The sequence below is a fragment of the Balaenoptera ricei genome, chromosome 4 (assembly GCF_028023285.1).
Source record: "Balaenoptera ricei isolate mBalRic1 chromosome 4, mBalRic1.hap2, whole genome shotgun sequence".
Taxonomy (NCBI): domain Eukaryota; kingdom Metazoa; phylum Chordata; class Mammalia; order Artiodactyla; family Balaenopteridae; genus Balaenoptera; species Balaenoptera ricei.
Window position 1 is genome coordinate 24,321,626 of NC_082642.1, and position 16,094 is coordinate 24,337,719.

Sequence of the window (16,094 nt, forward strand, 5' to 3'; positions counted from 1 at the left end):
TAACCGTGTGTCCTCATACAAAGTTATTACAATATTATCGACCATATTCCTTATGGTGTACGTTACATCCCTGAGGCTTATTTGTTATATAACTGGAGGTTTGTTCCTCTTAATCCCCTTCACCTATTTCACTCCCCACCACAACCATTTTTCACCATCCTCACTGCTGATGCTGGGGTACAGAGCCCTTTCTGCTCTTTTTTCAGACTTTTATAGCAGCTTCCAAAGAAGACTTCCTGCTTCCTGAATCACCTCCACCACAGGTTGCCAGAGGTGGCGTTGCTTTCCATGCTGCCCTGGTGGGCAAAACCTGGTCCACTTGGGCCCCAGACTCTCCTTCCTGCCTCTTTGTCACAGACCTCCGGGAGGCCTCGCCACTTTTCTTTCCTGAACATACCCTGAGCTTGCCCACCTCCTTCCTCTCCTGCCACCCACCTGTCAGAGCCTCCAAGGCTAATTCTACTCTCCCGAATCCTCCCATAGCCTGGTCAGAATTCTCGGCCCATTTCTTGTAGCACTAGATGTGCTGAGCTGAAGGGATCTGAATCTCTGTGTGACTGCACAATAGGCGGTGAGTGAAAAATTCAGTCGTCTACACAGTCTGAGGAGTGGAAAAGCCTAGAAACAAACAATCTGCTCGGGTCATCTGAATGGCTTTGGCTGCAGCTACCAAGGACTGCAAGCACTTGGGGGCCACAAAATGGCTGTTCTCAGACTCAGGCCCAGGTGTTAACGTAGAGAAAAAAGCCATAGTTTGTTCCAGTTCTACACAACGGAAGGCTCAGAGCCTGCAGGCTATTTCAGGGCAAGGACTCAGCAGCAGGCCTAGATGTAACCGGCTTAGGCCAGACCAGCTTAGACATGGCTTCGTTTTAAGAAGCCACGATTAATACTCTGAAGTTTATTTTTAAACAAAACATGTTATTTTTGGCAAGTATGTATTACTTTATGGGTAATAAGGAGAGACAGGAAGAAAGGTCATTTGTTGTAAAATGTCTTTTCAGAAGACAAGAATTTCCTTCACTGTCTGGAATCAGCTGTGCGCCCATCCAAAGGGTGGATGTGGGACCAGCCGTCTAAGTAAGGAGAATAGGGCGGCATGTCAGCGAGGGGACAGAAATCCTCTTTCTCCACTGGGCTTTGGGGTTGAGCTGCGGACGGGAATTTTGGAGCCTGAGATCTGGCTTGCGGCTTTACAGTTCTGACAACGCAAGCATTCAAGGGTGAGCCACGTGGGAGAAGTTACTCTGCTTAGAAAAGAGAAAGTTATGTAGAAAATAACTAAAGCAGGAAAGAAGAAAACAGAAGGAGGGGAGGGAAAAAGAAGAGAAAGCATGGAAAAGTTTCCAGGCGCCTCTGGGCATCACAACCCTGCCCATCCAGCCCGGATTCTGTTTTGTGGCTTTCATCAGCCCAGAAGGGGAGCAGGGCACCGGGGAAACTTGCTTAGGCAAAGCACTTGGCAGCCTCCAACGCTGGCCGCCCGGCGGTGAGCTCATGGTCCTGTGACTGTGGTCGCTCTGTGGGTGGGCGGCAGGGCCTCTGCGCCCAGGGAGGGGACAGCTGCTGTTACTGAGAATACAGCAGAACGAGGGGAGGGGGCTGGCTGGGAGGGGAGGGTGAGAAACCCATTCTAAAGCCGGCAGAGCTTCCCGCCGCTGGTGCCGCTGCAGCCTCCTGACCCTGGGGTCCTGACTGCGGCATCTGCAAGCAGGGCCCTTGCGACAGTACGATCACCGGCACCGTCCTCTAGCTTTGGTTTTCATTTACCAATCTGTAAAGAGCATATGAGGAGTTTAGGATCCAGGGGTGCACGGCCCACACTCAAAGTGGGCCAGCCCCCTGTCCAAGTTACCTATTTTTTCACTCACTGTAACAGTTCTCAGGAACACTTCTGCCACCAAATTGCACCCTGGCCACACTAAAGGTCAATGCCCTTGTGAGGCCTGTCCCTCTGTTTGTCCTTCAGCTAAAACTTCTTACTGAGCATCCACTGTGTGTCAGGCTTTGGGCTGGATAATGGGTAAATCGTGAGTAAAGTTCACTCACGTGACAACCATTTACAGAGTACCTACCATGTGCTGTGCACTGTTCGTGGAGCTGGGTATAGGGCAGTGAACAGAGCAAACAACCCTCCTGCCCTCAGGCAGCTTATGTTCTAGTAGGTGAGATGGATGCACACCAGTCAATAGAGAGAGAAGTGTGCAATGCCAGGCAGTGAGACGTGCTCGAAGCAGGGATGGGGACAGAGCACCAGGGGTTGGAGGGTGGGGTTCTAACCTGTGTAGAGCAGTCAGGGAAGGCCTCCCTGAGGAGGTGGCATTGCAGCAGAGGCCTGGAGGAAGTGAGGGGTGGAGGCAGCCGGCAGAAGAGCATTTCACACAGGTGCCAGGACGAGCTCACTCTTGGGCTGGGGCATGTGCTCTCTGGCAGAGGGGGAGGAGGTGGGCAGGGCCAGCCCGAGAAACGCCTGCTAAGAGGAATCTGGATTCCGTCCGAAGTGTGAAGAGGGGCCCTGTGAAGCTTGGGAGCCGTGGCTGACGGGAGGTCCTGCCTTGGAAAGATCATCTGGCTGCTGTGTTTAGGACAGACCGTGGCGGGTAGCCAGTAGCAGGGAGAGCTGTTTGCAGAGCGATGGCAGCAATCCACGATTCGAGGGATGATGGCAGCCTGGACGAGGGGTCGCAGGGCAAGTGGTGAGCCCTGCTCACGTGGAGGAAGAACCAACGGGGCCGCAGACAGACGGGAGGTGGGGTGTGCGAGAGGAGAAGGCGGCCGGCGGTGCCATCTAATAACGAGAAACACCAGGGGGCCTTCTGGGCGTCGGGGCAGGAGGGAGAAGCCGAGAGTTCAGTCTCGGGCTGTTGGCTTGGAGATGCCTGTTAGAAACGTGTGCATCTGTAGCTGGGCACACGGGTCTGGAGCTCAGGGGAGACGGCCAGGCTAGAGCAGAACTTGGTAGTCACGGTGAGGAATGGGATTTAAAGGCATGGAGCTGAGAGGAAAGAGAAGAGAAGCGGTGGGAGCACTGAGCGCGCGCCCTCCCGTGACTGGAGGTCGGGGCAAGACAGGGGCCAACGACGGAGACTGAGGAGGAGCTGCTGGTGGGTGGGGAGAACAGGACAGGATGGGGCCCAGATGCCAGCGGAGAAACGTTTGGAGGAGGAAACGACGGACTGTGCCGATGCTGCTGGTAGATGGAGTAGAATGAGGGCCCAGAATGGCCCCTGGGGTTAGCAATACGGGGACAACCAGTTACTCCGGGGGGGAGAGACATTCTAAACTACAATGTCAGACCAGTAGCTGCACAATGACAACCCTGATAAGTGCCACGATGGAAAAGCACAGGAGCTGAGGCCATACGACAGGAGAGCGAACCCAGCCTGGCAGACAGGGAAGGCCTCTCTGAGGAAGTGACGGTTGGACTGGGCCCTGAGTGGTGGGTAGGAGTCACTGAGGTGAAGAGCCAAGGGGGTGCCAGGGAGGGACAGAAGACATGCCAGGAGAGGGAACAGCTCGTGCACAGCCCTGGAGTGGGATGTAACTTGGTGCCATAAGGGAATGAAAAGAAATGCAATGTGGCCGGAGCTTAGCAGACAAGAGGGAGAGGGCGTTAACATGAGGCTGGAGAGTTGGGCGGGGACAGGTCCACCTGGCAGGCCCTGAAAAGACTTTGAACTTTAACTTACCAGCAACGGGAAACTACTGAAGGGTTTTGAGCACAGGAGTGATGTGATCACATGCCTGATTATAAAAGCTCATCTGCTGCTGGAGGGATGAGAGGGGACGGTTCCTCCAGAAGCTCTCAGCTACCCCTGCCTTTACTCAGACGTCTGCCATTCTTCTCCAGGGCCATCTCAACTGTATCCCAGGTGACCTACTTATTTTTCGTATATCTGTCTGTCCTCTCATCCATTCATCCATCCACTAAACTACCCTTCTTTCCTTCCTATCCCTTCACTGATGACGTGCCCTCACCAGACAATCAGCACAATCTTTCTACAACTAGTTCACAAAAAGCGCAAAACTTTCAATGACCCGCTGCTGCCCAAGACTAAAGCACAAACTTCATTCAACCCCATCCAAGGCCGTGCCTAATTCATCTACCTTTCCAGCCACACCCTGGCCTCTGCCCTATCTTCCGGTGAGAGTGGAAAGGGGTCTGCAGTCAGAGAGACCTGGGTCAAAGCGCAGCTCTCTCACTGGCTGGCTGGGGGTTTCAGGCAAATACTCACCCTCCCAGCACCTGCACTGTGAAGCTTTCCTCCACTGGGTTCCCCAGCTCTGTACCTCTCCCTGTAGCCCCCCGTAGTTTGCTTTGAATGATGTCGGGGTTCGTACCTCACCCAAATCTTGGATCCTGGGCCCCTCGAGAGCAAGCTTTCACCTTCACAGTCCCCAGAGAGTGCCTGCCCCCAAACAATCCTCAGTGAACAGTCGTTGACTTGTTCCCAGAAACCCAAAGTCCCAAGAACCATTCTTCTCAAACTTCAACGTGAGCAGAAGGCCCCCGGGGATCCTCGCTGATGCAGATGCCCATTTGGCAGGGCTGGGGCGGGCGCACAGCCTCCAGGACCACGCTGCTCGGAGGGGCGAGGGGCTAAGAGGCGAGCAGCTGCTCTGCTCTCTTTGGAGCCTGTGCTCTTCCTACAGCGGCAGCCCTCCCCAGGGCAGCCCCTGGTTTGGGGCTCGTTACCTCAGAGGTTTCAAGGGACTGGATCTCCCTGGGAAGCTCCACGGCGTGCTTGCTGAAGTAGTCCATGGTGATGGCGTTGTTCCAGTAGCTCAGGCTGTTCTCGGGGTTGGCCGGCTTCTTCTTCTTCCGCAGGCAGCACACGGTCAGCAGGACGGCTGTCGAGAGAGTCCGCGTTAGAGAGCGGGAGGGTGGCGAGCAGGGCCAGGTGGGCCATGACGGTTACACATCCAGCCACTTGCCCTGCTCGTTGATTCGTTTGTTCGTCTGCTCAACAGATATCTATAAACGCTGAGCACCTGCTTTGTGCAGGGTGCTGGGGAGAGGGGGAGAGAAGAGAAAGACAAGACTGACCTGCTTTCATAAGCTTCCCTCTTAGCGTGTGGATGGAGGGGTGCACGGGGGTCAGACAATATACAAGAGAACTGTTCAAAGAAAAGAAAACGTGGCAAAGTGAGAGAGACAACAGGGGGTAGCTGGGGGAGAGGCTCCATCGTGAAAGGCTTGCCTGAGCAGCGACCTTACAGCTGAGACTGGAATTGGGGAAGAAGCTGGCCATGTGTGGAACAGGGGCAGTGTGTCCCAGGTGGAGGGAACAGCACGTGCAAAGGGCCTGAGGTGGGGACAAGCTGCCTGTGTGTGAGGAAAGAGTCGCATGGCTGGAGTGGGGTGGGTGTGGGAGAGTGAGGTGGGAGGTGAGGCCAGAGCGATGCTTAGAGGCTGCCTCCATAGGCTCAGGGGCAAGAGGCGTGGATGCGATTTTGGATACTTGTGCATGCTGCAGTACCATCCAGTGAGTTTGCTCCGAGGAAAGGCCTTGCTCTCTCGCTGGGACGGCTCCCCAGAGCTTGGCTTCAGAGAATGGCATGTGTGCACCAAGTTGCACCACGGGACTGATAAGGAGTGTTCTCAGTCAGAGCGAGAGCGTGGCAGAGAGACGGGAAGAGCCCAGGGAATTTTACAAAATGAGCCTTGACTTCCACAGAGGGCAGAGGTTCACAGAGCAAATCTCTGGGCAGAGGTCTTGGACCCTGATAAAACAGCTGCTCTGGCCTCATCATCATCGTCAAAAAACAAATAGCTGCTAACAGTCTTACAGCATTTATGTGCCAGGTGGCTCCAAGCACTTTAGAAACATTAATTCATTTAATCCTCTACGTAACTCCATGAGGTCCCCATTTTACAGAAAGGAAAACGGAGACTCAGAGAGGTGAAGTGACTTGCCCAAGAGCAAACCCAGACATCTGGACTCCAAAGTCCATGCTCTCAACCATCTGTGATTCTGCCTCACAAAGACAAGCCAAACGCTGATGTGGAGCCCGCACTGCGCAGGTGGGCCTGATGCGGCCTCCACACAGCTCGATGTGCCACACTGTCTGTTCAGTCTCGGAGACTCGGGGGCCCCGGGAGGAAGCAGCACGTTTGGATGTTGCTGATGAACCAGGTATGAACAGAGTGGCTTGGACATGCTGACAGGGAAGGCTTCCGAGGTCGGAGGGAGGGGTGGCCTGTCCAGGGTCACACAGGGGAACAGGTGATGCAATGACCAGGATGACAGGCGCCCTCTTGGGGAGAAGCCAGTATATGAAGACTGGGCACCTTCTGCCCAGGCTCCCATCACCAGAGCCCACAGGGTGGGTGAGACTCTCGGCCAGGGGTGGGCAGGGCTGTATCCAACAACCCGGCGGTGCCCATCATCGGCATTGGGGAGTGGGGGGGGGGGGCCCGTGCTGAGCGGCCCACAAAGGCTGGTACTGTGGCGGCAATGGCCATCGGGGGGCAGTGGAGGCTATCTCTGTCTACCGCAGCCCAAAGGCTTGGCTGGCTTTGGGGGCCTGTGCACGCCAGGGTGTGGGGAAGCTGCAAAAGCTGGCATCCACACAGGCTGAGACCTCAGGGCCCAGAACCGAGAGCCCTGCGGGCTGAATGGGGAATTCTGTAGCTCTTCCCTGCTGTTGGCCTTGCTGGTATCTCAACCTGAAAAGGCTTCCAGGCAAAGTCAAGAGATTGGGCAAATTTCCATTCCAGCCAATCTGCTTTGATCAAAAAGACTTCTACTTTGCTTACCATTTTTCCAGGTCCCCACAAAAAATTTTAAAAATAGAAAGGCGATTTCTGAATATTTGAGGGAAAAGAAATTTTAGACCGGCTGGCAGAGATTCCTTCAAGCTTTGTGGGTTTCCTCCCTTCCTTCCAAAGAGCCCTTTCTTCAACTGGTTGAAGGAGGAAGGGGTGAGGAGGGAGGCTGCAGAGTCAGTCTGAAAATCTGCTAGTTTCAGGCTCACCTCCTTGTTCTACAGATGAGAAGACTCTGGTCCAAAGCAGCCAGCTGACTTGCCACAGGTCACAGCGAGTGGTGGGACTGGGGTGAGGCCCCAGGTCCCCTCTCCCCTTTTCTGGAGTCTTTATTCTTCAGGGTCACTACTTTTCACCCTGCTCCAGGACTGGGATGGTGAAGCAGCCCAGGGGAATTCAAGCTGGGCAACCCTAAGCCACAGGGAGAGGGCTAGGCTGCATGAACCCCCTTGCTACCCGAGGCGGGCGCAGGCTGTAGAATCCAGGTCCCCTGAGCCCCAGTGCAGTGCCCTCTGAGCCCACACTGCCCCTGCTCCGGGGCCTGGGCCTGTTTAGGACGCAGGACCAGAATCCTGCCCTGCGGGAAGGGCTGGGGGTCGGAACAGGGAGTTCTGTTCCTAGCTTTCTCCCCCTCCCATGTTGTTAGTGCCCCGGCCTGATTACACGTCTATCAGGGAGTTCCTGGTGCCTCTCTAACACCATTTCGCTTACATACCAGAAGCCAGCCCAGCTGCAGGGGGAGCACAGGCTTGGAGTCCAAAAGACCTGGGTTCAAGTCTGACTCTGCTGTGAGTTACACTAAGTGTCACTTCATCACGCTGATCACTACGGACTCCGTAAGGTTGTAAGGAGAGTTAGAGATCATGAATGCAAAATGCTGAGCACACTGCCTGGTGCTTAACTAATAAGAGTTTCCTCCTTGTCCTCTCAGCATCATCCCTGAAGAGACATCCTGAAAGAAAAACTGGGCTGCAAGGCTGTTGGGTGGTTCAAGGCCAGGGCTCCAACTGTGGTTTAGCGCTTTCATTATTTTGGGGTCTGAACTTTCATCCCAGAAAGAAAAGTACAATCAGACTTATGGAATCTCTACTATATTCCCAGGTGCTCTACAGTCTGATTTAACCCACAAAATAGCTGCCTGAGGAAGGTGCTGGCACTCTTCCCATTCACAGAAGAGGCAACTGCAGTTCACGGAGGTTCACAGAATTGATCCTGGTTACTCAGCTAATTACTGGAGCTTGAACCCAGGTCTCTGTCACCCTGACGTTGATGGTCATTGTCCTAGCTCATTCTGAGCACTGGATGGGGCGTGCCTGAGGCAGGTGGAAGCACTGCGTAAACCACACAGCTCCGTGCACACACAGGGCGTGAGCCACCCCCTCTCCCATGCCACTGAAAGCTTCAACTGCTCTGTTTCTCCAAAGGGAACAGCTGTCAAGACTCTCAAGGAGGTCAGTGAGATCCCTATTTCCTACAGTTTTAAAACTGGAGTGAGGGTGAAGCAAGCTCTCTCGGCTTCCCAGGCATGTCAGTGGGAAATCAGCTGTAGCTTGTCAGATGTATGACGGGAAGGAGGAGGGTTGCTGATGTGAAGATGGAGCCCAGGTACTGTGTTGACGTTTCTGGGAGGGGCCTCATTTCAGGGATGGGACCTGTTGTGTGATGGGAAATGGAAATGAGAGCATACAGGACCCTGAGGTTGCTTTTCAAATACCTGATGAAAGTGCTCTCCGTGGCCTGCTGGAGAATGCGTGGCAAATCCTGACAAGATGAATATAATCACTATCTGACCACTGCCCTCATCCGGCACCGCTCTGTGGCAGATGCTGTGATAGGACCTCAGATGCATCAGCTCTGCTGTGCGCAACAAGCCTTTGGGGAGGCTGCTGCAGCCCTGGGAGTGCCTGCTCAGCTTTCTTGCTGCAGGGGCACAGCCGAGGTACCGCCCCGGCCGCCTCCCCTTGGACTCGCCACCACGTGTGTGCCGAGGCCACGCTTCCCGGGCTGCTCCCAGCCGTGGCTGACTATGCAGGCCTGTTCCTGCAGGACAGGAGACTCCTCTAACAGCCTGAGGACGACCCTCACCTGGCAGAAACTTCCATAGGACTGCACTGCACTGCTGGGAAGCCTCTTCCTTCCCAGCCCTCCGGCCCCTTCTCCTTCCTCAGGTGTCATACCTGTACTGCGGTCTGAGGCTCTCCCTGCCTCCTCCAGCCCCTTCCTTAAGACTGCACAGGTGTTTCCCAAATAAATCTCTTGCAGGCCTAATTCTGCTTTGGTATCTGCCTCCTGAAGGCCCTGAATTAACACAGCGGACGCTGGTCCTATTTTCACAGGTGAGAAAACATTGGCCCAAGGCTTAACCTGTCCAAGTCCCACAGGTGACGAGTGGGAGAGCTGGGGTTACGTCCAGGTGTGTCTGATTCCCAAGCTGAGGCTTCCTATCACACCAGGCTCCCTCTCAAGTGATTCACATGGGTTTAAAGTTAGGAAAGTGAGAGAGGGCAGGGAGCTCTGACGTCTCAGTTGGGGAGGAGGCCAGGGGAGGCCTCAGGATGTAGAAGGAGACCAGGCTGGACAGAGGCCATGGGCCTGGGGAAAGCAGTTTTGGGGGCTCACTGACTCCCCGCCCTGGTGGGTAGGGATGTGCCTGAGGAAGCTCCAGGAGGTTCCTGCAGGGGGCGCTGGTCAGGAAGCACAGGGAAGAGCTGTGAGAGCGTGGCCACGGCACTCTGGCCCAACCTCGGGGACAACCCCGGAAAAGCCTGCCTTGTCCAAAGGCTTCCCCATCTCCTTCAATTGGCTCATAAGCCCCAAGGAGACAACCTCCTGGTCAAACTTCCTTCCTGTCCTAATCTCTTCTATTCTTTTTACTGGAAAAGCACTTCTGACCCAGGTTTTTTAATATAATAACTACAAAGTCACTGGGGTCTGTGAGTGAAAGGTACACAGATACATTCAGCTTTCAGTAACATTCACAGAACAACTGGTAATATAGCCAAGAGCCATATGGGCACAAGGATGTGTTATCTCTGAGTACTGCGCTGATGCTCCAACGGCATTTACTGTGCATCTGGAAGGAAGCCAACCTGCTCTGGGCAAGGTGCACGTGGACCCTCACAGGTCCAGGGTCAGCGAGAGGCGCTACTCTGCTTTGGACAGCTCAACTTGGACTGATGATGAACAACATCCGTAGCTGGCCTCGCTTCCTGCTTTCACCCCATATATAACCCCCATCTCTTTCAAGGAGGCTGGATGACGACATTCTCAAGAATGGATGTGGCATGTGCAGGACAGGCCAGGGACCTGCTTTCACCCATATAACCCCCATCTCTTTCAAGGAGGCTAGATGACGACATTCTCAAGAATGGATGTGGCATGTGCAGGACAGGCCAGGGAACCTGGTAGAGCCACACAACTGACCTCCTGATGAAAACCCAGAGCAGTGACAGCTGAGAGCGGGGACCCCTTCAGTGCCAGGCCGAGGCTTCCAGTAGGAGGTGGTGGGCTGTGCGTCCTGATGGTGGCAGCAGAGACCAGCTCAGGAGCCACATGGCTCCCGGGCCCCAGCCAAATGTGGCCTGGATCCAATCAATTTCGGTTCTCAGCACATCTGAAACTGTGTGTGGCTGTCTACAGTGTGGCTCAGGAGACAAAGCATTTCTCAGACCTGGCACAATATACACCCAGCCGCTGGGCGGGGCTCACGATCTGGAAGGACAGGTGGAAGTGGTGACATCCCTTCTTGGGCAGGCCTGAGACTTGCTGTGATCACCCTCTGCTTCCACCAGAAACTGGGGACTTGCCAGCCTGCCTGGCAGCCCCGGCCTCTGAAGCCTGGCTTCTGCTGAATGCCGAAAAGCAGGACCAGGGCCAGGGCTACTCTGAAAAGCCAGATGAGGAAATCTATGCACACACTGTGCTACCAACACAGATCGCCTGAAATATCTGGCAAACTAGCAAAGGAGGAGACCCTTCTTTGAGGGCTGGAGAGTTTGCTTTAGGATAAATGTAGCTTCTGGGAAGGTCTGAAATACAAGGGCCCTTAGCCCTGGAAGACGTCTGCTTGCCTGATGACTCGAGTGGTGCCAGGCTATAAAACAGCCTGGCTAGTTACTCATGTGTGCTTCCAAAGAGCACAGCGTTCTCAAGCTGGACAAGTGTCTCCTTTCTCAATGCCCCTCTCATCAGCACCTTCACAGGGTCAATGATGGTCCCACAGGACAGGGAGCTGTCTGTGGAGGCAGCTAGGCTGGAACCTTGTGGCCTGAGGATGGTGGAAATGCAAGACAGACACCAAAGGAAGCGGGGGCTGCAGTCCCCAGGGGCAATCTTCCTTTATGAAGTAATACGCTCTATCCCCGCAGCTGAAGGCTCCTGTCAGGGCCAGAAGCATTCTCGTGGTGCATTTCCATGCTGCGTCCTTGCTTCTGTCTTGGCTGATGTTACTATGCATGGTTTAGGCAGCCCATGGGTTTTCCACTTTGCAGTAAAACCTTATCTAATCTCAACCTCAGACATGGCAAAAGGGCTGGAGAAGTCTTTTTAGAACTGCAAACGCAGGTGGGTGTGGCCCATGGGGGTGCAGGTGGGGAGAGGGCTCTGGCAGCTGGGGGTGTGGGGAGCCACATGACCCACCTCTGGGTCCCCAGTGCTTGGAACAGTGCTTGGCACACAGTGGGTACTCAGGAAATGCTGTGCTGAGTCAAACGGATTCTACCACCAGATCTGGGCTGACTCATGTGTGACTGGGACCCTGGGCAAGTCATTTCACTTGATGATTTACTCCCCACCTGTATGGTATGTTTGCTTTTTCTGTTTTGTTTTATTCCTCTGGCTAGTCTGTTTCAAGGATGAATGATTAAAAATAATGGGAACTCCCTTTGTAAACTAGAGCCTCTAGACACATGGAAAGAATGGAAAATTAGAAAGCTGTCTCTAATGTGGTTACTTCTCAAATATGACCATTATTAATAATTTATTGGCTAACAGTGCTACATTTTCTCATTATCATTCTTCTGTTTTAGACGTGGGCGATTACAGCTTTATGAATACCTCTGTGCTTCCATGAGTGACAATACAGCTGCTTAATGAAAGAATGAAATATGCAACCTGCAAACATTTTCACTTTTCCTGCACTGGGGCCTTGAGCAGATGTAGGCCGCCTACCCCTGACATGGAAAGTTTGTTTTGCTTATCAACTAGAAGGAGACAGGGAGCTGGGAGAGATGGCTCCTGGAAAGAGTCCAGACTCCAGATTAAAGAGGATCTTGCCAGAGTACAATGCCAAGCAGACATCAGCTTAATGTTCAAGGCACACACCTCCTGTGCTGACGTTCGATGGACCCACAACAGCAAAGGCTGGGAGACCTGGCTTAACAACCTCCTCTGTGGAAAGCTTCTGGGGCTTCGTTCCCCTTGAGATTGGGCTGAGACCATGGTGTGACGTGAGGCATTACAATCAACGGGGCTGACGCAGTGCAGGCTGCCCGGATGTGACCAAAGTGTCCAGAACAGAGCAACTGCCACCTGCTCTCCTTTGTCACGGCAGGGCTTGTGCAACGTTGTGCTCCCTCTGGGGAAGCCGGCGTAAACTGGAGGCTGTCAGAGGGGCAGATTGGGGCAGGGCCAGGCGGCCCTGTGAAGAGACTCGAAGGAACAGGATAAGCAGCTTGGAAAAGGAAAACCTGCACTTGAGAGCCATTTCATGTATCTCAGGGGTTGGTGGATGGACTTGTTTTTTGTATGGTTTCAGAGGGCACAGGTTAGGACCAAAGAGTGGGAATTACAAAGAGGCGAATTTCAGGCCCCCAGGAGAGCTGGAAACAACCTGATGGGTCACAGAAGGGCCTGATGAGTGGGGAGCACAGGGGGTTTCTCACCCCTGGAAGGGCTGAGGGGGTGCCTGGATGATGGCCGTGTGGGTTGGGGAGTGGCGGGTACAGTGAGGATTCCTGTGGGGCCATCAGAGGAATGCTAAGAACTGAGGATCGAATACTCGGGGAAGGCGTAAAGGAAGCCCTGGGTCCTGAGTGACTGCATCAGGTTCTTTATGGAGCTGTCAGTGGGGAATCCCCTCGACTCTTCATTAAAGGAGTGATGGGCAGCAGCAAGGAGGCGCTGGTGGCCTGGGGGAGCCCTTCCCCACATACCAGTGAGAGCAAAAGACAACGACAAGGTCCACAAAGCATCAGCTCACACCACCCATGAACAAACCAAACAGGGGTGGGGGGGGGGGGAGGGACTGCTAAATTCACATGTAACTCTCAAGCCTCAATTTAGCTACAAGAACTCTGTTTTTATCAAGGCTAACAGAACTTCCCGCAAGATCAAAGCTTCATCTTTTCTTCTTTCTCAGGGGAAGACAGAGGAGGGGGAGGAAAAGAGGTGAGAGAGGAGAAGAACAGCAGGAAGGGCGATGGAAGGGAGGCGGGGAGGAAGGCGAGGGCTCTGCTACTCAGAAGCTGTAAGTTTGGAAGCACCAGTTTTCAACCTGCGGTGTGTTGGTGCCATGTCGCTACAGGAGAGAGCAGGCAGGGTAGTGTCACGACAAGAGCCCTGGGCTGGAAGACAGGTGCTCGGAGCTCACATCCCAGCCCTGCCTCTCAGTAACTCTGGGGTCCTGGGGGAACCATGTCCCCTCCCCAGCTTGGTGTTTCTTTCTGCAAATGCAGAGTCGGATTGGACCCCACAGCTCCTGGGAGTTGTGCATTTACCATCAGTGGGCATGTGAGCCATGGCCTGACCAGTCAAGGACCAGGGGTGGGGATAATCCATGATTCTTGTTCTACTACCTCCTTTCCCAGGATTCTGGGAAGTTTGCAGCCCACTTGGTGGGGGCTGCCCACGTGTGGGGCAAAGGGATTCTAGGGATGGGCAAGCTGGTGTGGTGGGTGGGTGGGGGAGAAGGGAGAGGGTGGGGCACTTACAGCAGGAGGAGATGGGCACGCTGATGGCCAGGATCACCCAGGCGATGTCCATCTTGCTCAGGCAGATGGTGGCTCTGTGCTGGGGTTTGTCCCCTTCGGCCACATGGGAGATGTTCCCTGCTGTTCCAGGCTTCCAGGTCCCAGCGGGGACCAGACGGTTGAGGAAGTTTCCTGTGGCTGTGGACACCACCGTGGAGAGGGGACTGGGCACCCTGCCAGTCATGGTGGGCGTAGGGGTGGCCACAGCTTCCTCCTTGGCTAGGGAAACAGTGCTTTCTGAAACCCCGGGGGGGCGGGCCGGGGCCTGCGGGGCTGAGGATGTTCCCTGAGGAAGCCCCTCGGAAGGGGCTGAGACACTGGCATCGAAGGCAGCCTGAATGGGCCCCATGGTGGCCGTGAAGACCCCAGAGCTGGCAGATGGAGGTCTGCTGGTGCCAGGGGTGACAGTAAGCCAGGAGTCACTGTGGCTGGGGCCATCCTGTGGGTCACCACGGGGGTGCTGAGAAGGCACTGGGGCAGGATGTGGACTGGCGGGGGTGCCTGAGGCTGCTGTGGTGGCCGGCTCCCCTCCTTGGCTGGTGAAGGTGGGACCACCCCCCTGGTCTGCTCTGGTAAGGCCAGGCTTGTCCTCCGCAGACACCAGGGGCGTGCTGGGTCGTACCCACGAGGTCCTGCTGGGCGCCAAGGTTGCGGCCACTGTCTGGGGCTGTGGAGAGGAGGAGTAACCCCAGAGCGGGTTCCTGGGGGTGAGGGTGGAGGGGTCAGGCTCCACAGACCCTGTGAGGTTGCCTTTGTAAATCTGAAAGATCTTCCCCAGGGGCCGCTTCTGCCCCAGATATGTGGAGCTCTGATTTCGTCCCCGCGGGCCTTCCTTCCTTCTGGAGTGACCGCTGGGTGCAGGCAGGACAGGGCGTGGTGAACTGCTGGCTCCCTTTCGGGAGGAGCCAGGGGGCCTGGGGGGCCTGCGTGGGGTAGCCCGGGAGGGGGCCGTGAGGGGACGGCTGGTAGCATCCCTTGGCTTTGTCAGCAGGATGGTGGGCACGGCCTGGCCCGGGGGGCGGCCCTCTGAATGGGAGGATGTGGTTGCCACGGCAGCAGGAAGTGGCCCTGTGGACAGGGGGCCTTCAGAATGGGGGGTGGTTGCCGTCGCCATGACGGTGGAGATGGTGTTTTTAGGAGGGTGTCCGCTTGGATCGGGTGTTGTCGTTGCCGTGGAAGCTGCAGCCTGTGAGGAGGGGCCGTCGGGATGAGGGGTCAGTGCCACCACGGAAGCGGGGGCAGCCACCACGGAGGAGCGTCTGGTAGAACTGAGGGGTGCTGTCACCATGGTGTCTGGGGTAGTGCCTGAGGGGAAGACTTGAAGAGATTCCCTGGGAGATGGTTCCTGGGCAGCAAATACCAGTGCTTCAGTCAGTGCCAAGGTCAGGAGGAAGCCTTGAGAAGGAGACAGAGAACAGAGAGGTGAAATGCCCAGGAGCAGCTTGGCCCTGGGCCTTCCTTACCCATGAAACTGAAACGCCTGGGAACTCAAGGGAAACATCGGGAGCATCCCTGAGGTCCACGCCCATCAGACACTGGACCATGGGGACTTGGGGAAGCTTCAGCAGGTGGGTGCCACCCAGCACCTGTCCCAGAGAGAACCCAGCCACAGGGGAAGCAGAGCCGGCTAAGCCAGCCAGGCCCGTCCTTTCCCAAATACCTCTGAAATGCCATGGCCCTCCACCCAAGGGCAGCTGCTCAGAACAGGCTGGGGGTAGGGGCACGGAAGAAGACTTGTGGCCTCTGAGTGCCTGCTGGCCCTCTGCACCAGGGAGCAGTCAAGGCCAGCGCGGCCACAAGGAAGCCAGCAGCTCTGTGTGAGCTGCCCTGAGCCACTGAGTAGCGCCTGGGTGGGCAGAGCGGACCAGCGGCCACGCCTCTTCTGACTCTTCCATTTATGAACTAGACAAAGGCACAAACGACAGACCTTTGTTCATTCAGGCCCACCCACCAAATGATTAAGGAGGGTCTAGCCCCTCCTTGACCCTGGAGACACAAAAATGAACATGGCAGTCTCTGGCCCTGGGTGAGCTCATATAAATCCACAAATAATCCTAAAACAAGGCAGGGACGTCTCAGTACCATCGGAGACTGACAGGCAGAAGGGGACAGGGGTTCAGAGGGTGAGCAGATCTGGTGCCTATTAAGCACTTAGCACAGAGCCTGCAGGAGAAGTGCATTCCATGAACGCCAGCTGGTTGTATGGTTGTTGTCATGTTAACTGCTTGTCCTATGTGCTCATGAGGCTGAACTCTGTGGAAAACCACTGGTGGTGCCCAGCCTTTTAGAGCAGGAGGAGCCCTTCTGAGCATTAGAAGGAAACCATGGACTTTGCATGATGGTGAGTGTGTGTGCTT

The 16,094-nt window shown here is 55.2% G+C and overlaps 1 protein-coding gene across 5 annotated transcripts in view; it reads right to left on the reverse strand.

The window, feature by feature from the left end:
• TMEM108 (transmembrane protein 108) overlaps positions 1-16,094 on the reverse strand; it is a 362,221-nt gene that overhangs the window by 1,799 nt on the left and 344,328 nt on the right. For all 5 annotated transcript variants that reach the window (XM_059921923.1, XM_059921925.1, XM_059921924.1 and 2 more), the window contains 2 exons: positions 13,699-15,132; positions 4,697-4,851 (listed from right to left, as the gene is read on the reverse strand). In XM_059921923.1, the coding sequence (XP_059777906.1) occupies positions 4,697-4,851; positions 13,699-15,132 (1,589 nt within the window). The remainder of the gene's footprint in view (positions 1-4,696; positions 4,852-13,698; positions 15,133-16,094) is intronic.